Below are 23,244 nucleotides of genomic sequence, written 5' to 3'. Positions count from 1 at the left end.
TATAAGATCTATTTTAGTAGATCTAGATTTTAACTCGCGGTACACTGCAGTTTAAGTTATTTGATAAAAATATTAATTTTTATTTGTTAATTTTATTTGATTTGTTTAGTTTTAAAATTATATATTATATTTTGATTGTTAATTATATGACTTAACCTACACTATACCGCATATTAATTATTTTGTTACAGTATTAATTAATCGATTTAATTAGATACGTCTCTTAATCTAATATTCATATTGTTAAAAAAATAATGAGATGATATTTTATCAATGTAGCACCAAATTAATGACATTTTAAGTTTCAATTAATATCTACTCAAACATGTCTAGCCATATAACCCTTCGTGTGATATTTTAATTCGTTGTACACCGCAGAAAAAACTTCATAAAAATCTAAATAAATTTTTAAAATTTAAAATGTTTTAATAAAGTTTCTTTTTTTATAGAAATTGAACTACTTATAATATTTGAACTTCTTATAAAGTTTAAATATTATTAATATCTTAAACAGTTATAAAAATTAAATGTTTTAATAATTAAAATATTAATAATCTTTAAAGTTTTTTAAAAGTTCACAAAATAATGAGATGATATTTTACCCGTGTAGCACAAAATTAATGATATTTTAATTTTCTATTAATATCAACTAAAACATGTCATGCCATATAACCCGTCATATGATATTTTAATTCACATATATTATTAAAATTTAAAATGTTTGAATAAATTTTATTATTTTAGAAATTGAAATACTTATAATATTTGAACTTCTTATAAAGTTTAAATATTATTCATATCTTAAACCTTTTATAAAAAGATAATTTTTTTAATAATTGAAATATTAATAATCTTTAATTTTTTAAAAAGTTATACATTTGAATTTTTAAAGTTATTAAAAGTTGAAATTCTTTAAAATAAAGAACCATAATAAAATGCATAAATTTTTTAATTTCAATGCCTAATAAATCAAGGTTTCTGCTCCTTCGTATTCAGAATCATTTTGGTCTCTTTTTTATTAATATGACTTTGAATCTTTGCCTAGTTTTCGTAGGTGATATAGGGCATTTTGTATATTTTCTTTATTCATCAGTTGAGCAATATATGTATGTTTAAAAAAAAAATTACATCATATGCAGAAAAAATCATAAATTTTATTAACTAAATATATTAGATAAAAAATTAAAAAAAAAATATAAAATAAAATAAATGTGAAAGAAGAATCACATATTTTTGTTTTAGTTAGGTTGAGAGATTTCCTTATCTTTTAAATGTTACCTATAATTGATTTATATGTTACTATAATTAATTGAATCCGTACTATCCTTACTTACCAAAATCAGACTAACATGTATATTATGATACACCTATGCCACAAGTTTATAACCAAAAAATTATAAATATATCTATTATATAGTCTACAAAAAAATGTTTTGTACTTCCGTTTTATTATATAGGAGATATATATATTTTAACTCAGAGTAAATCCCAGATCTATTGAGGGGTCTGAGAAGAATATCCTATGGGTAGGATCCTCCCAAGTTTGCAAATAGACCGTAAGCAATGGGTTCATATCCATGTGGCCAAAGGGATAAAACTGAGCAATGAGAGCAGAGATTTACCGCAAACTGTACACAGAGACGAAACTTGCTTATCGCCTAACTTGCAAAGCAATGAGGCTGGAGGTCTTCTTCTGAGGTTACTCACGTTAGCTAGCTACCTTTAAGATTGATGATCTAGAAAATTTGACTAAGCTTGCTGCTACTGGATGGTATTTTTTATCTTTTTTGAGTTCTGCTACTTGATACTTTGGTAAAATTGATACTTTGATAAAATAGGTGTTTGAGATCTTTATCGCTTTTAAGTTATGCTGCTACTAGTGTTTTGAATGGGATATTTCGTATTTTAAAATTTTCCGTAAGAATCGTGATATTAACTTTGATCTAAATATAAAATAGAGAACCCAAACCTAAAAAAAAATCTAGAAGTTAATTTAACATATTGTAATTATGTAAAAGAGTACAAAAATGAAAATGTTAAAAAAAATTAGATATTTTTGAAAAATGATATCTCAAAAAGGACATTTCTAACAAATTATCTAAAAAAAAATTTAAGACGTGAGATATATTTATGGTACAATTTTGAAAAAAAAAATTATAAATATGATAGAATATAGTTAATTTTGAGTAAATCAAAATTATTTAATAATGTACTATGAAAACTGTAGATATATATATATATATATATATAGTATCTAAATATAATATTTCTGGTTTTCAATTAATGCATAATACCTCACTAATCAATCTATTGTATGTACGAATATAGTCCATTTGGAAGCCATCAATCACATTATAACAACTCACAAATTTAATCTTTTCAAAAATATCATTTTCCATAATATAATGTTGACGTCTATTATGTGATTTTTTTTTGAAGTTTAGATATAACACATTAGCTATACACAATTAACCAACAATTTTTTTTCTAGTTGGTTAGAGCAAATAATGATTTTTTTAACATGTATCATCACCTTGTTGATTGGCTAACCTATCTTTCATTTATACTAATTATAATCATAACCATCGGAAGAAGTCAAACTTTAATTATTTTTTTTGTTGAAACAAATAAACTTATTAAAATTTTCTTGTGAGAAAAAAACCTTATTAGAAATAGACTTGATTTGAAAAACCTCTTAAGTTTTAATAAACGCCACAAAAATAAAAAAATAGGTTTATTTTATTGTTAGTTTTTGATATTTTATCATCTTTATATATCATTATTAGCATTTGATTTTGTATAGATAGAATAATTAATTTAATTGTGTAAACAGTATTTTGCATAAATAGATAATATTTAACAACTGATAGCATTTAACAACTAGTACAATGGTATTTGTTGTTATGTTATTCAGTCAAAATTTTGGAACCTAAAAAACACTTTTATATTCTACTTATACTAAGAACATGCTAACATGCTAGAGTTATTATTTATTGGATTAGTTTCAATAATTATAATGTTTTGTATTTACATAATTTAAGATTGTGCTTAACATAAGTTAATAAGATTATCGAATAATTTATTGCACCAAATCAACTTATCATAAATTATGTGGGTGTTATTGGTTTATTGATTTGTAAGTCCATATAGGATTTAAAAATCCTTATTGATTATGAAAATAAAAATACATAGATTTTGAATTACATGTTTTATCTTTGGATTTGAATCCTTCTATTTTTCACTTTCAAATCCATTCAAATACATTTAACTTATTGTGGATTTTTTAAAATCTAAAAACAAATAACTAAACGAATAACACAGAATTTTAACTAATATTTATAAATCATTATACCAATAACACCTGATTTTGATAATTATCTTAAAACCAATAATTGAATAGCACATGTTTTTTTTTTTAGATTTTTAAATCCATTAAACTCAATGAACCAATAATCCCCTGTATATATATATATATATAGAAATTAATTGGAGATTTTTTTGTTTTACCTTTTTAATACCATTTGAGATTTTGAGTTATGGATTACAATTGGTTGAAAAAAAAATAGTTGCTAAACAAAAACAGTACAATTATTGGGCCAGGCCCAATAAATAGTCAAGCAGCGAATATTTTCAAGATTAGGTTTGTTAGTGTGTGTTATATACTTCATATTCATACACATCATCCCTAGGGTTTTGTATTTCTTTCTCTCGCAGCTTATTCTCTCCAACTCTCTTCTTTCCTGTCACACTTTACTTTGTTGGGCGTCTAAACAACGCTGTCCGGATCATATCTTCGATTCTGATTCTGATTTTTTTCTTCATGGATTCGTATATGCAATAAGGTTTTTTTTCAATCTTCAACCACAAAACCCTTCTTAAATAATCTCGGGACAAGTTTCTCTTTCGATTCAATCGGACCGGGAAAAAAAATGGCGACTTTGAACCCTTTTGATCTCTTGGACGATGACTCAGAAGATCCTAGCCAAATCGTTGCGGCTAAGCCATTGAAGGTTGAGAAATCTGCTCCCGTTCAGCCTGCTAAGTCTGGCAAGTTTCCCACCAAGCCTGCTCCTCCTACTCAAGCTGGTAACTTTTTTCTTTCTTGTTATCTTTTACTCAATTTCCTCATCTTTTATATAAGATTAGAGTCTGATAGATCAGTATTTAGTTGGATGTGTTGCTCAGTCTTTGATTTAGTGTGTAAGTCAAACTTGTTGATTGGTGTGGTGATGATATGACAACCTTTGCATTCTCCTGAATCAATAGGTTGGACTGTAAAATTCAGATATGATTCGACTTAGATTGGTCCTTGTAGAGATGTTGATTCTTTTTCTATATAGTTTATATAATCAGATGTTACATTTTCTTTAATTTGAGTAGTGAGGGAGGCCAAGAACGCTCCTGCTGGAGGTCGTGGAGGTGGACGAGGAGGTGGTAACGGTCGAGGCAGAGGTGGTGGATACAACAGGGATTCCAGGAACACTGATGCTCCTGCCAATGAAAACGGCTATGGTGGAGGCTACAACAGGCGCTCAGAAGAAGGAGATGGAGCAAGACGTGGTGGGTCTGTTGGTGGATACCGTGGTGATCGTGGTGCTCGTCGTGGAGGCTTCAACAATGGTGAATCAGGTGACTTTGAACGCCCACGTAGGAACTTTGAGCGTCACAGTGGAACTGGTCACGGGTAAGCAATCTTCTCAATTGCTGGTCTTGTACTGATTGGTTTCGTGTGGTTTGTAATTTTAAACTTACTGTTGAGTAGAAGTGAGTTTAAACGTGATGGTGCTGGCCGTGGCAACTGGGGAACCACTGAAGATGATATTGCTCCGTAAGTATTTTGTTAAAAGTATATTTTTCTTTGTAGATATGTGTTTTCTGTTTTGTTTGTTGTTTGAATAATGAATGTGCTCTTCAAATCTCTAGGGTGACTGACGAATCCACAGCTGCGGTGGAGAAGAATGTGACTGTTGAGAAGCAAAGTGGTGAAGGTGAAGCAACTATTGCGAACAAAGAGACACCTGCTGAAGAGCAACCAGAGAAGGAGCCTGAGAACAAGGTACAGTATCATCTTTTGAAGTCATATATGTGTATATTAACTAACACCTTGAGAAGAATATTTTGCATTTATAGGAGATGACTTTGGAAGAGTATGAGAAGGTTTTGGAGGAGAAGAAGAAAGCTCTGCAAGCGACCAAGGTTGAGGAGAGGAAGGTTGACACAAAAGCATTTGAGGCCATGCAACAGCTCTCAAGCAAAAAGAGCAACAACGATGAAGTCTTCATCAAGCTGGTAAATATTTGGACGACCCCTTTTCCACTCTATAGTATATTATTCTAGTCTACTTGAGTCTGTGCTTATCGAACCTTGAAATTCTATTTTCAGGGAACAGAGAAGGACAAGCGTGTTACTGAGAGAGAAGAGAAGACCAAGAAGGTTTCTAGTTTACCAATGTTTTTCTCATTTAATTTAGTTACTAGTAAAAAGAGAAGCATTATGCATTTCATTCGAATTCTGTCTCATTGCTTTTATTTTTTTTTGGTGTTGTAGTCTTTGAGCATAAATGAGTTTCTGAAACCTGCAAATGGAGAAAGGTACTACCCAAGAGGTGGTTATCGTGGTGGAAGGGGAGGACGTGGGCAACGAGATGGAAACCAGAAGAACGGAGAAGCTGCTGGCCCAGGCAATGAGGGAGGACGTGGACAAAGAGGAGAAGGAAACCAGAATTACAGAGCCCCAGCCAATGAGGGAGGACGTGGACAAAGAGGAGGAAACCCGAGATACAGGGAACCTGCTGCACCGGCCATTGAGGACACTGCACAGTTCCCTACTTTGGGTAAGTAAGACTGTCGGGTTTGGTTCCGCTTCCGTCTGGTCTCTTTTGTCGCTGTAATCTCTCACTCGGTTTGGATTTTGTTCTTCTGATTTCATTGTTATTGATATACTTTTCCCATGAGAGAGCTGAAGGATTTTTGTGTTCCGAACCCACCTTTTTTCAAATTAAACAAGTTAGCTAAACCAGTTTCCAATTTTGCTGTAATTTTTCAGGTTTTTTAATTTATTTCAATTAGTTTCTTTTTTTGTTCTACAACTCCTTGATAAGCATGAAGAAACTTTACTAAAGGAGTTTATTGTTCCAAGTACCATTACAAAGAATTTCAAAGCTTTTAGACATACGTGAAGAAATGAAAAACCAAATACAAAAAGATTTAAGAAAGCAACGATATCCAGATGTCTTACATGCAAACGAATGATAATATATGTTAAGTGTGTTACCAAATCGAATCAAGAGGAGCAGCAGCCTGATTGCTGGTTCACAGGTTGTCCTCGGATCTGGACTGTTGGTGGCTTGGATCCTCCTGCAGGTTGGCTTGCCATTCTGCAAGACACAAAACCGGGTTAAAGGCTGATTAACAACTGTAACCAGTGCATGAGCTTGAGCTTGGCAATGAGTTTACCTTGTCTTGATGGCAGCAGTCATGGCCATGAAAGCTTCTTCGACATTGGTAGCATTCTTGGCACTTGTTTCCAAGAATGGGATTCCAAGTTCATCTGCGAAAGCCTGTGTTGGCAGAACAAACAATTAAGTAAAATCCTCTAAGACAAGACTGTAAAAACACCTTAATGTAGCATAGTATGATAATATTACCTTGGCTGTCTCAGTGGATACAACTTTCTGTGATGTGAGATCACACTTGTTCCCAACCAGTAGCTTATTAACATTCTCACTAGCGTAGCGGTCGATTTCATTTAGCCATTGCTTGACGTTGTTGAAGCTTTCTTGATCTGTTACATCATAAGTCACCTGACAAGAAATGAAAACACAAACGGTTCAGTCTCATTGATGGATGTCAGATATCATGGAGACAACACAAGTATGATAATGAACATACAATTATTCCATGAGCTCCTCTGTAGTAACTGCTGGTGATCGTTCTGAAACGTTCTTGCCCTGCCGTATCCCACTGCATAAATGATAATCGTAATAAGTGGAGTATGGATCATATGCGCATACAAAAATTACAAGTGGTTGTGACACTGACACTACTCGAGTTAGACAACTTACAATCTGGAGTTTGATGGTCTTTCCATCTTGTTCAACTGTGCGGATTTTCTGCAATAACGTCATTACAAAATTAAAAACCTTCATGATTCATCATGCATGACCAATAATAGATAAGTGTAAGAGACTTACAAAGTCAACACCAATGGTACTGATGTAGCTATCCAGGTAGGAATCATCCTGCACATAACCAAAAAAAAATTGTGACAACCACTTCAGAAGACCAACAATGGCACTTAATACTTCACAGAGAAAACCAATTTTTGTATCATCTAAAAGGCACAAACTGAACTAGAGCTTAATGTGAAGCATGAACTAATAATGTCCAGCATCTGATTCTCAGAAGCACAAAAAGAGAGTGTAAGAGAGATGAAATGACTTACAGCAAACCTTAGAAGCAAGCATGACTTTCCAACACCAGAATCACCAATAAGCAAAAGCTTGAACAGATAGTCACTGCAGATCAAAATGAGTAGAAAGAAGCATAAGACACACATCAATAATAACTAATAAGCATTTCTGATAATTTTCTCCAGCTATAATATTTCGATACACACATCTTGTAAAACATTGAGAACGAAGCTCATAGAATCACAGTAATCACGAAATTCAAAACGAAATCTCATGCTCTTTAATCCAAATCGAGTATGAAAATTTCAAACTACGAGAAATCGTCTGTGAATTCAAAAATAAAGATGAACAACAGATCTCAACCAATTTTATTCATAGATCTAATCAAAAGCCCGACCCAACGAAACGAGACTCCAAATCGAAATCGATCAAATCAGAATAACAACGCTCATCATCATCATCAATGAAAAATATTGCTCAAAAACAATGATCCGAACCAAAATCGAAAGAGAAAGTAAATTACATCGCACGCAATAGCTTTCAAAGACGCTAATTCGATCTGAACGATAAGAGAAGAAGAAGAAGGTTCTTACTATTCAGGATTCATGGTTGATCTCCTAGCTGGATCGATCTACCGGGAAAAAAGAAAGCAGGACGAGAGATTCCACCGATTAACACAGAGAAAAGGGGCAGTGAATGAGATCTTCGTCGGTGAGGAGAGAGACGTAGAGCGATCGGTTTATGCAGACGACGTGGTTAAGAAATGAGAAAGGGCCACACACATCACAACATGTTTAAATGCGTCTTTTTGTTGAAATGCTGACGTGTCTTCGCCAACCCAGCAGATGCGTGGTGGAGAAAGTTTCAATTTTTTCTTTTACTTCTCCTTACTTTTTCTGATCCCCAGACGATACAACAAAACAAAAAAAAACTAAATTATTAAAGACACTATAATAATAACAATAATAATTCGAATATAATTTGCTTTTGTTTTCCATCTGGATTTTGGTTCGAATTATTCGGTTTTCCGAATTTCGGCGGTTAATATATTAGACATTTTCTTGTTCTTTAAATCAATAAAAATATTACAATATGATTCGACAAATTTTAGCATGGCAAATTTTAATTTCTTTCGTATTTTACAATGTATGGGCCTAGCTTATTCACTAAGGCCCATTATTCATTTTTCTCATCGACCAGGGGAAAAAAGTTGGCTTTGACCTTGAGAAAACGCCTAATCTAACATCATCTTCTCTCTCATTTCTGAGTCTCTCTCTTTATCCAAAATCAACAGTTCAGTAAATATGGCGATTGAAAACAGGCGGGAAATCAAATCAATGGAAGATTCTTAGCTTTACTCTGAAACTCCCATTATCGTGTATCTTCAGCTTACCGAGAGACTGAAAGAGATGGAAGAAAGCGGCGGAAGGATCAGCAGCAATGGTGTGGTGATGAAGAAGGAAAGATTAGGGTTTTCGAATGGGGGAATTAAATTTGAGAATCCTTTTGCTTTCAAAGCTCTTCAAATCTTCACGGGATTTGGCGTTGGTTGTGGAGTTGGCATCGGCAGTGGAGCACCTTTGAATCTCGGTATGTTATTATATATACTCTTTTTTTTTCCTTTTTTGCTGCGTTTCTGAGGTGTGAGGAGACCTTTGAATGGTCAAGATGACACCTGATTATGGATGTTTAATTTGATTCTTAGTGTATTAAGCTATATCATTCATTGTCTAAAACCGTGTGTGTAATTGGTTTGGCTGGCTCACACATCATTATGATTGTGAGAGTACTAATCCGGTATTGATGACTTGTTGTTGTTATGATTTACATATCAGGTAGTATTCCAATGGTGGGGGAAGTTATGCGTTCAGCTAGAGGAGCAACCGATGTATTTTCAGGGGCCACGCACCACGTGAATAACGCTGTACAGTATAGACAAACTTGTCCTTTCTCGATTTACTCGTGCTCATTTTTGATCCTCCTGCATTATGCTCTTCTGGAACTGGTTATGTACATGCGCTATCTTTTAGTTGAGGAAGCTGGGAGCTAGGAACATTAAAGCAGGTATTGGCTGTGGAGTTGGCTTTGGTCATGGTTTTGGAGTTGGTATGTTTCCACTATTAAGTAGAACTTTTCTTTCTTCATTTTGTTCCAAAAGCTCTTCCATTTTGAGACATGAGCCTCTAGATTCTAGTTTTTATTTTTGTTTTCTGAACGGTTGACCCTTTTTGAGTTATTTGGATTTGTTAGTTATGTAAGCATCCCCTGAAATGTTTGTTTGAACAGTTGGTCTCTGCTTGTCATTAACTTTTATCAATCATTGACAGGCATCGCAGTGAAACCAAGTGCAATACACAAACTGCAAGCTTCTATTATGGTAAAGTACCAGTTTTTTCAGAAAGTGTCCTTAATAGCCAGTTTGTTTATTCACATGAAACCATGAGTATGAATCCCTAGGAAACTGCATCCAACGTAATGACTAAACTTGGAAGAACGAGTGAAACCACCTCAAGTCAAACTGAAGACGAAGACCAGGTGTCTCGATCTGTAACCGGTCACAAGAAACATGTGGACACAGATACATCTTCCAAGAAAAAGGCTTCCTCTACTGATTCAAGAACGTTTGGTACTCGAACTGAGAAAGTGATTAACAGTTTTCTCGACAACCCGATTCTGAAACAACAGGACACAACTGCTGAAGAACGACAGGTAACGATTCTATCACAGAAAGTTTCCGCCTCTCTGCTTTGATCTCCGAAAGCCGTCTGTTGAACTATCTTTTGTTTCATGACATTGATAGGTCACACAACTAGAATCAGAGAGCTTAATGCTTCAAATGGTATCGTCTCATTCTTGACTTCAAGTTTCTTTCTGTTACACTTTATCGGATTACATTAGTCCATGGTTATGTATGAAATTGATTGTGTAGGTGCTGAAACATCAGAAACTCATTGATGAAGTAATGGAAGAGAACGAAAAGCTTCGAAGGATAATCATAGAAGATCTCAAAGTTTCACCCGAAAAACTCAAATTAGTTTCTTCTTACAATTACGAAACACCACCATGCAAAGATTGCTTTGAGTGTCGTAGAAAACAGAGAAGAAATAGAAGAAGAAAGCTGTAAGCCAATTCCTTCATTTGTTATGAGAAAAAAAATTTCACAATATCTGACAAAAACACAGAATACAAAGAACCTCTGCAAACTCACAGTTATATAACAGAACAAAACTCTTGCGCAAACAATGGATTCAGTTCATACTGACTCTCCTCCTGCTCTGTTCTACATCATCTTCTCTCGTTTAACAGTGGTTCAGACGCAGGAACTGCAAAACAAACAAATATAAATTTGTGGATCAATGTTTCTGCAATTGGGTTCACGCTGATTAGGAACACAAAACTCAAAAAGGAGATTTGGTTATTACCTTCATCAACATATCCAAGTTTCTCCCTAATTTCAGCAATAACCAGACGGGTCAAAAGCAAACCAGCACAAAGAGCTCCAACGACCAACATATAGAACACAGCTTGCCAACCCAAAGTCGAAAGAAACCCTGTCAAAAGTGGACCTAAAGCCGCACCAGCAGATCCAGTCCCATCAATAATCGCAGTCACAGTCGCAAGCGCCCTTGAATCACCTTGTAAAGACTTGTGCGTTCCAAGATCCGCTGAGACTGCGGTTGTGATGAGTGCATAAGGACCATTGACAAACAAACCAGCAACCATCATGAGGAGGATGTTGACTGTCTGAGAGACACCTCCGTAGGAATGGTACACAAGCATTGCTGGAATCGCAGCGTACATGAATGCTGCTGCAGTTGTAGCTCTTGCTCTAAATTTGTCTGAAATGTAACCACAAAGAATCCCTCCTGCGATGCCTCCAACATCAAATAATGTGGAGAGATTTCCTGCTGTTTTTACAGACACGTACTCCCCACCAATAGCTGCAAAACAAGAGCAAGTAACTAAGATACATTGTCTAAAAACTCACTTGTTCTCTGCAGAAATATGATAATCGAAACTTACGTGTTTGGCTTAGATAAAACGGTAACCAGTACAAGAACGTGTACGCAACCAACTTTGAGAAGAAGAGACACAATGCAAACGGTATAACACCAGGAATCATACAAGCTTGCAAAAGCCCAACACTTCTTTTATTCTCATACCCTGACCCTGATGATCCTCCCCCTTCACCTTCAACATCTGCCTCTAAACCTTCATCTACTTCTTCTTCTTCTTCTTCAACGCTTCGCTTCCTCTTAATGAACTTACCGGAATTAGAATTGATATCCGGAAACCCAACATCCTCAGGATAGGCAGCCAAGAACAAGTAAACAAGAACTCCTCCTAAAGACATAACAAAACCAGGAGCTATAAAAGACCATCCCCAACCATACTGAAGAACACCAGCAGCAATCAAAGAACCACAAATGTTCCCAACAGAGGTATGAGCATTCCAAATCCCCATTATAAGCCCTCTCTTCCTATTCCCAAACCAATTCCCAACCACAGCCACAACCGAAGGCCATCCAGTAGCCTGAAACAACCCAGCCGCCATTTGCATAACCAAAAAAAACCAAAACGCATGAATGTTCCAGAAATAACCCATACCAAACAAGCCAACAAAAAACCCACTCCCAATCATTCCCCAAGTCAGAAACAATCTCAGATCCAAACTATCACCCAAATGTCCAGCAACATACATTCCAATAGAGTAACAAGCAAGAAACGCCACATCAATCTCTCCCAACCTAGACGTCCCATCCTTCCCATTAAACGGCTCCCACCCTTTACCAGACTTGCGATGCAACAGAACCTCATCTACATCAATCTCTCTCTTCACAAAGACTTTACCCACAGGCCATGGAAACAGCTTGTCGTGTTCTTGAGGTGGCCTAGTTTTGGAGTCGGGGTGTAAAACGCTTTTCACTATGCTGCTTGGTTTACGAGAAGCGTGGTAACAAGCATACGCGATGAAGGTAATCAACAGAATCGCGTAACGAAACGTCTTAGGACTCCAGTTTCTTCCTCTGATTCTCCTCACAAGCAAAATCCCAGGTGGTGTTTTCCTCTTCGAATTCATCGCCATTTTTTCACAACAAAAAATCGGGTCGGGGGGGGGGGGGGGAACAAGAAAGAATGAAGCTTTTTTTGACGGATCAAAAAAAATCAAATACACAAATCCATGGATTAGTGTTTTTGAGAAATCAGAATCACGAATTTAATTTTTGATTGAGAGAGAAAGAGAGACCAGAGGGAGAGAGAGGTTGGCGGGAGGGAGGGAGAGACAGATAGATAGAGAGAGAGAGAGAGAGAGAGAGATAGGTAGAAGAATCATGGAACACGGCGCGAACTGCGAGGATGTGACACGTGTCCACCCATTTACGGTAGAGCCAAAAGGCAGAACAACAGTTGTCACGCCACGTTGACCACTTTGGTACGCTTGAAGCGACGGCGCGTGACCGACGTGGTGCTGGTGGGCCAAATATATTATATAGGTGCACGTAAGCATCATCATCATTTTAGCATCCCTGCTGGGTCGGGTCAATTCCCATATAATATTAGTCGCCGCCTGTTAATTAGATATTTCCCTTTATAAAATCATAGTACTATATACTATTATATAATAGGATATTATAGGCCCACTATAAAGGCCCATAAAACAATACACACGTGCGATGACCACACTCACGCGTGCCAAGAGCAATAAGGAGATAAGGCTCTTCTTTGTTACTAGCTTCCCTCCATTTCTCCGAGTGACTGAGAAGTACACACACAGCTATGGCGACGAGCTTTAATCGTCTTCCTCAGGTATATTTATCATACGAAAGCTTTTGGAATTCGTAATTGTATTTGGCGTTTTCAGTTAATTGATTTGTGTGGATTCAGGCATTGCATATGATAGCGAGAAACCCTACGCAATCATCGAAGAAATTAGGGTTTTCTACGTTTCTATCATGCGCACCATCAATGGATTCTTCGTTTTCTAGGCTTTCTCTGAATCATTCCGGTTCGAAATTTGGGTTCTCTCTCGATACTAGGGTGAGAAAGGAGTTTATCGTTAGAGCTGAAGATAACGCTGAAGCTGAACCTGAAGAAGCTGCTGTTGATGGAATTGTTGATACGGAAGGGAATGTAGAAGAGGTGGTCGAAGTTGGTGAAGCTAAACCTATGAGAAAACCTAGGATCAAGCTCGGAGACGTCATGGGGGTAAGTGAACTCTTTTTCGTTATCAGTAGCTTAAATTATGAGTGTTTACTAACTATTTGACAAGGAATCAGTAAGTCTCTGTGTACACATTGGATAGTTGATAAATGTTAGAAGAGAATTGGGTGAAAATAGTGTTAGATGTTGAGTTGAGGGACTTGCTTTGTTGATTTGTTGTAGTTTACCTTACCGGAATTGGAGAGATTCAGTGTCATCATCTGTTGTTTGTGTAGATTCTGAACAAGAAAGCAATTGAGGTTTCAGAGAAAGTGAGGCCTGTTCCAGAAATCAGGACAGGAGATATTGTAGAGATCAAATTGGTAAGTTGTTGATGTTTTTCGAAGTGTCTATGTTATGAATTGACTCGATGCTTTTTTGATATTGGTGGAATATGGTGTTTGGCTTTACAGGAAGTTCCTGAGAACAGACGTAGGCTATCTATCTACAAAGGCATAGTGATGTCGAGACAAAACGCTGGCATACACACTACCATTCGTATTCGGAGAATCATAGCGGGTATCGGTGTTGAAATCGTTTTTCCCATGTGAGTTTTTTTTCCCCTCTCCAATTAAGTTGACTCATGGCTTTTCAATAAATCCAAGTTTATACATAGATACTGAGTTATACTTTTTTAATTTCTTACATAAAGTCCCTGAATATTAATTAGATTCTGTGTAAGTTTACTTTAATAAGTCTTTAGTTGCTGTTCCACCTTCCCAGTTATGGCAATCTAAGTCATTATGACAACTATCATGTCTGCTCATGTTTTTAATCTTTCATTCTACTGTATAAAATACGAGTCTCGGGAACCTTTTGTGGGAATTAAGAAAAGTGTTTGGTATGTGTTGATTCTCCTAATCTTTTGATATTTGACAGATACTCTCCCAACATCAAAGAGATAAAAGTGATGAGTCACAGAAAAGTGAGAAGAGCAAGGCTTTACTATCTGAGGGACAAGCTTCCTCGTTTGTCCACTTTCAAGTGAACAGCCATCAACCGTGCTGTGTTTGACCTCCAGAGGTAGTAGTAATCTTCCGCTTTGTGCTCTGTTTTTGTAAGAATTTTTTCTTTCTTCTTGAGCCTGTAAGTCATTTGCCTGCGCACACTCTTGCGAGAAATTAAATCAAAGATTTGTTGAACTTTCCGTTGATAAATGTAGACCTGGTCCTTATTTGATGATGAGTGATATATATGATGATCTTTTAGGATTTAGGATACTTTATTAGTAAATATGTATGAATGATTCTGTGTTCTTTGCATATGTTTGTTTGGTGGGTGTTGACTCTTGAGGGTCTTCAGGAACAAAAACAGAATCTTGATTTTGATCTTGTGAAGGTGGAACTGGAACCCATCTTTTTATTGGTGTATTACCCTAATTTGTCTCATTGAATAAATCATTATAGGTAATTACTGCCTTCCGGTGTGGTTGATGTCCAATTGTCCATTATGATTTGTATGTTTTTCTTTACCTCCTAATGAGATTTGAATCATAGTAATTGAATTATTATTTTGTAAAACCTGTATCATCGAAGTTCTAGCCAATTACTACTGGTAACAGAATAAGAAAACTGAAATATGTAAGTGATATGTGTAGAGACTGACAACAAAACAGATGCATATATTCACAAATAAACTAACGATCAAAGGACAAAGTAAAAGCAAGAGATTAGTAGTAAAATACTTTGGAACACGAGGCGGAAACAACTCTAGTTAACATGTGAATCCAGGTAAGAACCATCAAGCATCAGAGAAGAGCATGGATGAGAAAACACATTGAGGCAAAGTTTCAAAAGTTATCCAGCTTACACGCAGAATTTTTCCACGTACTGTTGTTGTAATCTGTATCCACGACCCGTGCCAACAGTCCTTTTGGTCCAGAGTGTAGTATTGATCACAAAGACTACTGAAAGCATACTCATCTTTGCGTGGTATATCACTAGAGAAATCCCAAAAATGGAAATCATTAAAACGAGAACAAGTGTAGACCTTGCTATCTTTGGGACTATAGGCAATTTGCTTACACAATGGAGGGCATCTAAGGTAAACGTCTCGCCAAATATTATCACCTTTCTTGGTAAACATCATACTGCGATCCACGATCCAAACAACTAGGTAATATTTGCTTGTGTCGTCTATCAAGAGACAAGCTATGTTGCATCGTTTTAGATTCAGGAGAAAAATGGGAGGGTGAATGTGGTAGATCAATCCTCTCTAAAGTCAAGGGATTGAGAATGTAGAGATCATTGCAAAGATCATCAAACATTAAGAACCAGCTACCATACCCAAGTTCGATCCTCCTCTGCTGCAATGCCCAAGAAGTGGTGGGCGAGTGGTAGGACCAGCGTGGGGAAAGGGTGAAACTCCCATACCCAAGTTCGATCCTCCTCTGTTGCTGTTATCAACACTTTGTTGGGAAGTCTGTCAGGTGGGCCTTGGCCCACTTGGTTTACCTAGTAGTTAGAAATGCAGGCGGCATGATTACCCTCGGGCATTAGTCGGAAAGCATTCCAAACTTGGGTTAGGCAGTGTGGTAGCCCAATATCTAGGTGTTGGCGACGAGTCCACATGGTAGCACTTTGGTCATTCCCCCCAAGGCTGACCGGATCAGCCGATCGGGTCTATCAAAAAAAAAAAAAAAAAAGAACCAGCTACCGTAAGTCGCAAGACAAAGACTATGTGCAAAGTCAACACCAAAATCTCGAGTCTTGTAAACTTTGTCTTTATCATCTGGAACGAATAACACACAGCTATTGCTATTATTGGATTCATTCTCCCGACGGAAGAGTATCAGCCACGGGATCTGATTTCGTTTGGGGACGCACCCTCTCGAAGCAGAGTTCCATGACCTACAAACTGATTATGCTCGATTAAGAATTTGTTAAAATCAACCGTTCGAAAATACATCGTAACAATTCCAGACAAAGCTCCGACCACTTGGGAATCACCGGAAGCCGATTAGGGCTCTTGTAGCTTTGGCACATTGCTCAAAATTTAAAAACTTGTTTCACACGCAAGAGGTATTTGGTTGTTAAACTATTTCCTTGTTTTTTCCTTGTAAATATATTTTTTTTTATGTTGGAAACTTGAAACATAAATATATCTTCAAAATAGAAACATAATAATGGGAAAGCTATTCCTATTTTTTTATGTAACAATATCTTCAAAATAGAGATATAAAAATGGAAAAGTTATTCCTACAACTAAATTGTCCTTTTCGCATCTTTTTTTTTTTAAATCTTCAAAGTAGCTTGTGTAAAACTTTTCTAGCAAAATACTGAAAAGCTTGCCATCGTTTCTGGTTAGTCATACTCATAACTGTGATAATTTTGGGTCGAAATCATACTATATGTTGGAATATCATTTTAGTGACACAATATTTTTTCTAGTAATATCAATTATATCATACTAAAGTTATATACTTATATAGCCTGTGAAATGATGAAGGGATGTTTTTTTAAAAAAATACAGCAAAAATTCTAATTAATTATCAAAAGAAAACTCTAATTAAATTTACATTTGTATATTTTTCCTTATTCTTTATCATTTTGTAGAAAAAGATTAAAAATTTTAAATAACAATAGACTAATCCGATTATATACAACTGTTATTAATATATCTGAATATATATATATATATATATCTTAAACTGTTTAAGTCCAACATTTAATAAACTATATTTCTTTAAGAGAAATACCCTAAAATAGCACTAAAACAAGTTTTATGGACAACTATATCACACATTCCATAAATTTCTAAAAATAGCACTATTTAACACATTAAAATATTTAAAATTAATTTTTAGAATTTTTTTTTTTAGGTTTGGGTTCTCAATTTCACATTTAGGGTATGTAGTTTTGAGGGGTAGGGTTTAGTATTTTGAATTTAGGATTTAATTTTGAAAGATTAATTGGTGTTATTTTTTAAATTTTAGAGATGTTGTGCTAAATTTGAAAAAAAAACTTATTTTGGTGCTATTTTTGAGAACTTCTTTTTTTAATATGCTAAAGAGAAACTGCCAATTTTCAATAAACTCAATTATATATTTAGAGACGCATGCAAGTTCAATATTAATGATTTTTTATCAATTCGTAACAACTTCATCTGTAATCAATCCAAACATGTTTGACAACAAATAAAACATCTTAACTATGCTAAAGTAGAAATTTATAAGTGTTAAAATTGAAAATTTATTGTAATTCAAGTGGTAGAAAAATGAGTAAAAACTTCTATTTAATCTTTTCACACACACAAAAAAAAAAAGGAAGAGGTGTTTTTTTCTTTCTAGTTTGGACGACTCTATTTGCACTAATCTCAAAAATCTAATACATTGCTTATTTACTCCATTTTCTGCATTTGAGGAGGTTAACATGCTATTACAGTATCTTTTTCATCCTATACAAAAAAAAAGATGCAGTAGCCAGTAGCAATCAAAAGTACAAGAAAAGAAACCAAAAGAAAAAGGAACTTTAGAGTAAAAAGGGCCACTGAAAGAGATGCAAGAGAAGAGGCTTCATGTATGTGTAATATATTTATATATGTATTATGAACTTAACCACCCAAAGAGAAGCCCAAGAGTAAAAATAAAAATCTTCTTTTTATGTTTGCAAATTCCAGTTTCTATACCAGAAACCTCATTTGGTCGTTCTCTCAGAAAGCCTAAGAGTCTCTCTCATCAACCAAGAGAGCTTAAAAATCATTGCTTTAGCTCTGAGAAGCACAATGAGGTCTGAAGAAGCTTTGACCTCTTAAATTTGGTGAAGCAGCTCTGCTTGAGGAAAAGAACCGTTTGATGGCAAGTCCAGAAGAAGGAGATCTTGATCGGAACTGCAATTACCTTCATAGCCAAACACTGCAGAGCCACCACCTTCTTGTGCAAACACAGAAGCCAAGCTTCTTGGGTTGAAGCATGAGGCATTGTTCTCTGTCAAAACTTTGCTTTCATGGCTTGCTTTCATCTTTATAACCCTTTTGGGGCTCCTCATTAGCCCCCTTGACTCTGTGACCAAAACAAGAAAAATCAACAAACCATAAAGATTGATTGCAGAATCAACAAGGCTGATCCAAATGGTCCTTAAGACTGACCTGACTTTAATTGGGTTTGGTCTTCACATCGCCTCTTAATGGTTACAATATTCTTATGTACATTTGGGTTTGAGCTTTTTGAAGTTGTAGCAACACAATTCCCGGTCTCTTTTACTCGTTCCTGCAGTCACATATCGGGTGAATCTCTAGACAAAAGTTATTAATATGCCAGTGCATGTTTCAATAAGAAGAGTACGCCGAACCTTGAGGAGGTAATAGCTTTCCACCAAAGTAGATTTGTTCAAATCAGTCAAAGCAAGCTTTTTAAAAGTCCTGATGTCTTCAGGTTTTGCCCCAGAGGAAGAAGACATATCAAAGACACCATCAGCAATGAGCTGTTGAAACAAAGAGAAGTTGTCCTTGAACTGAGCACTTTCAAACATCATTCTGAGGCTGCAATGGAAAACTACAACAGATTAGAAATTTTGTTGGGTCAATCTGAGGAAGCAATTTCATCAGTTTCTTTTAAATGCAATGGAGTTTGAACCTATCAGGAAGGTTATCAGAGTCAATCTGAGGAAGCAATTTCATCAGTTTCTTTTGTTCTTCCTCTGTGAATTGTTTGATGAACTCATCAAAGTTGAAAACATCCTGCAATAAAGTTTATTGTTGTAAGCCTAGTCCCAGAGTCCTTTATTTTTACTTCAACTTATTGAACAGACTTGGTGAGAGTTTCTTGGAAATCACCTTCAAATCTATGCTACAAAGTGGTGAACCATGGCTCCCCAGGACATGCACTCTTTCAGTTTGAGACTTGGTTCTGCCAACAATCAAAAGAGGATCCATATTATTCATCTTGCTTGACTAAATTGCGAGCTAATGTATAGAACACCTTGATGATACGTTAACTCATTAAGAATATTTTACCTCCTGAATTGTTCTTGCTTTATTGCTTGTCCACCATAATATGAACCTCTCTCTGCTCCAATCTCAACACGCTTCACGGAATGTGAGTATGCTTCACTGATGGAAGACTTGTTCTCAATAGAAGAGAGTGAGCTGGATTCAGACTCCTCTTCTCGAGCAAACGAGTGGGGATTCTTCATCAGAATACTCCCATGTCCAATCTCCACAGAGACCATTGACATTTCATTCTCAAAAAGAAGATCTTCCTCTGATGAAACTGAGAGACACGACGATTGCTGCTCTTGTAGAATATTGTAAAGGTCCTTTGTCAGCTTTTCAACAGAAGAGGACTTTGGACGGCCCACACACGTCCTCCTCTTACAAGGAACAGTTGTGTCCCACGCATTAGATTGAGATGGACCTGAAAGAAAAAAACAAAGTTCACATGGACACTAAGGAGCTGCTTTTTTCTCAAATCCCAAATTGACGCTAGAACCGAAGAACAAGGTAAGTAATCAAAACCTGTTAACTCACTCCCATCTGCACTGCTAAACTGTGCACAGCTCTCAGAGTTAGATACAGCCGAACCAGAACTCGATCTATTACTAGCATCCTCCTCTATCACAGCCTGCTTCAAACCATAATTGAATTCCAAGGCAGGTCTTTTAATAACGATGTTGTTATCTTGAATTGCTTTCCGCTTGAGCATCTTTGTCTCTTTGTTCTTAAAGCTTAAAGAAATGCTCTTCATTCTTTGAAACCTGTGGTGATCATCACTCTCGTCACCATCAGCACGAGAATGAAGAGGTGTATAGTTCACAAGTGTTCCCTTTGTTCTCCAACGCGATCCACAAGCATTGCACAATACCGGCTTCTCGGGTGGCCCGTTTCGCCACAGAGGTGTGTCTGTTTCAATGGAAGAAACAAAAGGTCACAAATTTGCAATTGGAGCTTAGAAATCAAGACAACATAAGAGTTCTTCATTAAACAACACTTGGAATGACACTTGTACTGAAAATTCAAACTCCAAATCAATCAAGAGAACAATGATCTCAAATACCAAACATTCTGAAGTCTTTGTTCATCAAAAAGAACAAAATTCAGATCCCAAGATCATGTCTTTCTTGTCTAATCCATTGATACAAATCATAATGAAAACAACAACACAAGAAACTCACAAACATAGACAAAAATTTTGTTCTTAAAGATCATTTCAACAAGAAACAAACCAAAAAGGAACAAAATTCTCAAATGCTCATTCATATTCTTGACTCAAGGAAGTCTTTGATGCATCACTCCAATGATTTTTACAATTTGTAACACAAAAAGCATATAAAAACATGTAATCCAAATCATATCCCAGAAGAAAAGGGCATCTCACCCAGAAAAAAAAAAAAAGTTGAATATATTCATACAAAGTTTTTCTCATCCATCTGCATCAAACTGAAATTGGAGACACTCACTTGTAACTCCACAGTGGTAGCAAGGTCCTTGCTTTCCCATAATCTCTCTTTTGTTTTTTTTTTTCAAAAATGAAAAGTTATTTTGAGAGCAAAGTTGCAACTTTTATAGACTTTCAAGAAGAGATTTTTTTTTTTTTTTTGGAAAGAAGTTTTAGTTTATAAAATTTGTGTTTAATATTGAACTATAATTGGAATATACAAACCAGAAGTACTATTTAGTAAACTATAAAGAACCCAGAAAACAAAAAGTTATGTTTTTTCTTCTTCTGCAAATTGAACCCAGAAAAAAATCTTATGAGAAAATTCTCAAGAATAAAATTATAAAAACTCCAAAAAAAAGTTTTATGAATATTGAAAAAATCAAAGCAAGAAAAAGAGAAGAAGATAATTTTTGTTATCCTTTTGTTTTCTCTTTTGTTTTTCTTTGGTTTGGTTTTGGGTTCCTTGAGCTATCAGTCTTAATATACAATCCAATAGAAAAGAGAAGAGAGACTAATTGAGAGAAAGAGGAATCTAATAAATGGCTTTGTGAGAAACAAAAAAAAAAAAAGGGAAGAAGAGAGAGAGAGAGAGAAACTCTGAGGGTTTAGAGCGAGAAACTGTTTGTGTTTACATTAAAAAAAATGGCTTCTTTGTTGTATTTTTATTTTTAATTGTTTTTGTTCCTTTGCTTTGTTTTGCATTATTATTATGTAACAATGAAGTAATTTGCTTCAGCTTCCTTTCATTTTAAAAAAATAAAATAAAATAAAAATTCCTCCTTTCTGTTTCATTTTAGAAAATAAAAATGGCTTTTTTCGTCGACATAAAATGGCCACTTTCATTTCATTTTTTTTTCTATTGTTATTAATGAAGTAAATGTTTCAGCTTCCCTTTCATAAACTTTGAGATTCATTTCAGAAAGAAAGAAAAAGTTGCATTAGTTAGATAAACAAGATCTATGAGATTTAATAACATGATGAATGAATGAAGAAGGTTAATTATTAGTTTTTTTTGGGTAGGAGGAGGAATATTATTGCTTATGCCTGCCTTATGGTTCCTTCCTCTTGTTGTTTGACTATAGACTTTTCTTTCTTTTGTTTTTTTCTATTGATATTTCCAACGAATATATAATAACGACAATTAACTATTAATGACTATCATAAGAACAAAATAATGAGGACGAAAAGAAAAGGCAATTGGTTAGTAAAGCTAATTTTTTCACTAAAATTATTAACTCCATGGAAAAATGTTAGTATGTTATATACATACACTCTTTATCAATTATATTTTCATGTATATATATAGATAAGTTTGAACAAAAAAAAAGTATATGTAGATTAAAAAAAAAAATATTAGCCTTTGTTTTGTTTAGCTCTAAAAAAAAATATCTAAAACAGCTACACTTGTACTCATTTCATATATTACATGTTATTTGTTTAAATATTATGTCATTTTTTTTAAACGAAATTATATGTCGGTTTATGTTCACAAATGAAATGGTTAGGGTTTAGATTTTACAATTAGAACGAAATTATATGTCGGTTTGGGTTCACAAATGAGATGGTTAGGGTTTAGATTTTACAATTAGAAAAAAATTATATGTCGGTTTGGATTCACAAATGAGATGGTTAGGATTTAGATTTTACAATTAAAACGAAATTATATGTCGGTTTGAGTTTACAATTTAACGCTATTTAGTTCAATATAACATGTAAAATATAAATATTACATGCTATTTTTAAAAAATTTCACCAAATTTTTCACTTTTTCTATCTAACACTAAAACAAAAAAGAATATTTATGTCTTTTTACTCCAAAAACATGGATCCTATAGTATTTTCTTATAAAAAATGTTGTTATAGTATTTTCTTTATTTTACTTTATATTTATGCTATCTACTAATATTACCCTATATAATATAAGTATGTGCAAGAAAAATAATGTGACTACGAGGGTGTATATAGCATAACGAGAGTCGAGAGGTAGATTTTCATGCCTTCTTTTGTCAACGACTGTATAAAGAGATTAAGTGTTTTTGGCTTATTCTTATAGATGTGTGACGAATATGATGCTGGTAAAAAACTATATTTAAGCTAAGTGGGATTTATTTTTAACAAGTAAGGACTAAAAATTATCGATACATTTTTATTTTTATTTTTATTTTGTCACAGAAACAAAGTTAGAAAAGAATAGAAAGAAATGGTATGTAAAGTCACCGTCCACCATGACGATCATGGACACAACTCCTCTCTCCAC

General features: G+C 34.9%; 6 protein-coding genes and 1 pseudogene across 9 annotated transcripts; 3 read left to right on the top strand and 4 right to left on the bottom strand.

Annotated features, from left to right (window-relative positions):
* Positions 1-3,621: 3,621 nt before the first annotated feature.
* On the top strand, positions 3,622-6,015 carry LOC104723338 (RGG repeats nuclear RNA binding protein B). Its single transcript, XM_010441688.3, has 7 exons — positions 3,622-4,086; positions 4,381-4,684; positions 4,763-4,828; positions 4,924-5,056; positions 5,131-5,289; positions 5,383-5,433; positions 5,548-6,015. The coding sequence occupies exons 1-7, from the start codon at positions 3,930-3,932 to the stop codon at positions 5,839-5,841; spliced, it is 1,164 nt and encodes a 387-aa protein (XP_010439990.2). The 5' UTR covers positions 3,622-3,929; the 3' UTR covers positions 5,842-6,015.
* An 81-nt stretch (positions 6,016-6,096) lies between these two features.
* Positions 6,097-8,428, bottom strand: LOC104723337 (ras-related protein RABD2c). The gene is made up of 8 exons (XM_010441687.2): positions 8,005-8,428; positions 7,444-7,516; positions 7,193-7,240; positions 7,064-7,111; positions 6,891-6,962; positions 6,647-6,802; positions 6,456-6,559; positions 6,097-6,376 (listed from the first exon to the last, which is right to left on the bottom strand). Exons 1-8 carry the CDS (start codon positions 8,016-8,018, stop codon positions 6,283-6,285), a joined length of 609 nt encoding a protein of 202 aa, XP_010439989.1. The 5' UTR covers positions 8,019-8,428; the 3' UTR covers positions 6,097-6,282.
* Positions 8,429-8,569: 141 nt separating this feature from the next.
* Positions 8,570-10,575, top strand: LOC104723336 (uncharacterized). 2 transcript variants are annotated; one of them, XM_010441685.3, is made up of 7 exons: positions 8,570-9,001; positions 9,247-9,335; positions 9,442-9,517; positions 9,739-9,788; positions 9,869-10,120; positions 10,212-10,250; positions 10,341-10,575. In XM_010441685.3, the coding sequence occupies exons 1-7, from the start codon at positions 8,821-8,823 to the stop codon at positions 10,533-10,535; spliced, it is 882 nt and encodes a 293-aa protein (XP_010439987.2). In that variant the 5' UTR covers positions 8,570-8,820; the 3' UTR covers positions 10,536-10,575. The 2 variants fall into 2 exon arrangements, with proteins under 2 accessions (XP_010439987.2, XP_010439988.2); XM_010441686.3 differs by having other exon boundaries at positions 8,648-9,001; positions 9,442-9,475.
* Positions 10,402-12,989, bottom strand: LOC104727958 (putative glycerol-3-phosphate transporter 4). Its single transcript, XM_010447010.3, has 3 exons — positions 11,435-12,989; positions 10,834-11,352; positions 10,402-10,734 (listed from the first exon to the last, which is right to left on the bottom strand). The coding sequence occupies exons 1-3, from the start codon at positions 12,495-12,497 to the stop codon at positions 10,697-10,699; spliced, it is 1,620 nt and encodes a 539-aa protein (XP_010445312.2). The 5' UTR covers positions 12,498-12,989; the 3' UTR covers positions 10,402-10,696.
* Positions 12,990-13,061: 72 nt separating this feature from the next.
* LOC104723335 (large ribosomal subunit protein bL19cz) lies at positions 13,062-14,823 on the top strand. The gene is made up of 5 exons (XM_010441684.3): positions 13,062-13,219; positions 13,298-13,618; positions 13,849-13,935; positions 14,026-14,159; positions 14,492-14,823. The coding sequence occupies exons 1-5, from the start codon at positions 13,190-13,192 to the stop codon at positions 14,598-14,600; spliced, it is 681 nt and encodes a 226-aa protein (XP_010439986.2). The 5' UTR covers positions 13,062-13,189; the 3' UTR covers positions 14,601-14,823.
* Positions 14,824-15,352: 529 nt separating this feature from the next.
* On the bottom strand, positions 15,353-16,596 carry LOC109127277 (putative F-box protein At4g17565 pseudogene; annotated as a pseudogene).
* A 1,325-nt stretch (positions 16,597-17,921) lies between these two features.
* LOC104723334 (GATA transcription factor 26) lies at positions 17,922-21,680 on the bottom strand. Of its 3 annotated transcripts, none has more exons than XM_010441681.2 (8): positions 21,007-21,680; positions 20,066-20,449; positions 19,565-19,964; positions 19,385-19,457; positions 19,185-19,288; positions 18,901-19,090; positions 18,698-18,818; positions 17,922-18,611 (listed from the first exon to the last, which is right to left on the bottom strand). In XM_010441681.2, exons 1-8 carry the CDS (start codon positions 21,044-21,046, stop codon positions 18,361-18,363), a joined length of 1,563 nt encoding a protein of 520 aa, XP_010439983.2. In that variant the 5' UTR covers positions 21,047-21,680; the 3' UTR covers positions 17,922-18,360. The 3 variants fall into 3 exon arrangements, with proteins under 3 accessions (XP_010439983.2, XP_010439985.2, XP_087330715.1); XM_010441683.3 differs by having other exon boundaries at positions 20,959-21,622; XM_087474589.1 differs by lacking the exon at positions 21,007-21,680 and adding an exon at positions 20,639-20,708.
* Positions 21,681-23,244: the final 1,564 nt, after the last annotated feature.

The sequence above is a fragment of the Camelina sativa genome, chromosome 11 (genome assembly GCF_030686135.1).
Source record: "Camelina sativa cultivar CO46 ecotype springtype chromosome 11, ASM3068613v1".
NCBI classification, from domain to species: domain Eukaryota; kingdom Viridiplantae; phylum Streptophyta; class Magnoliopsida; order Brassicales; family Brassicaceae; genus Camelina; species Camelina sativa.
This window is presented reverse-complemented; position numbering and strand designations above follow the sequence as displayed.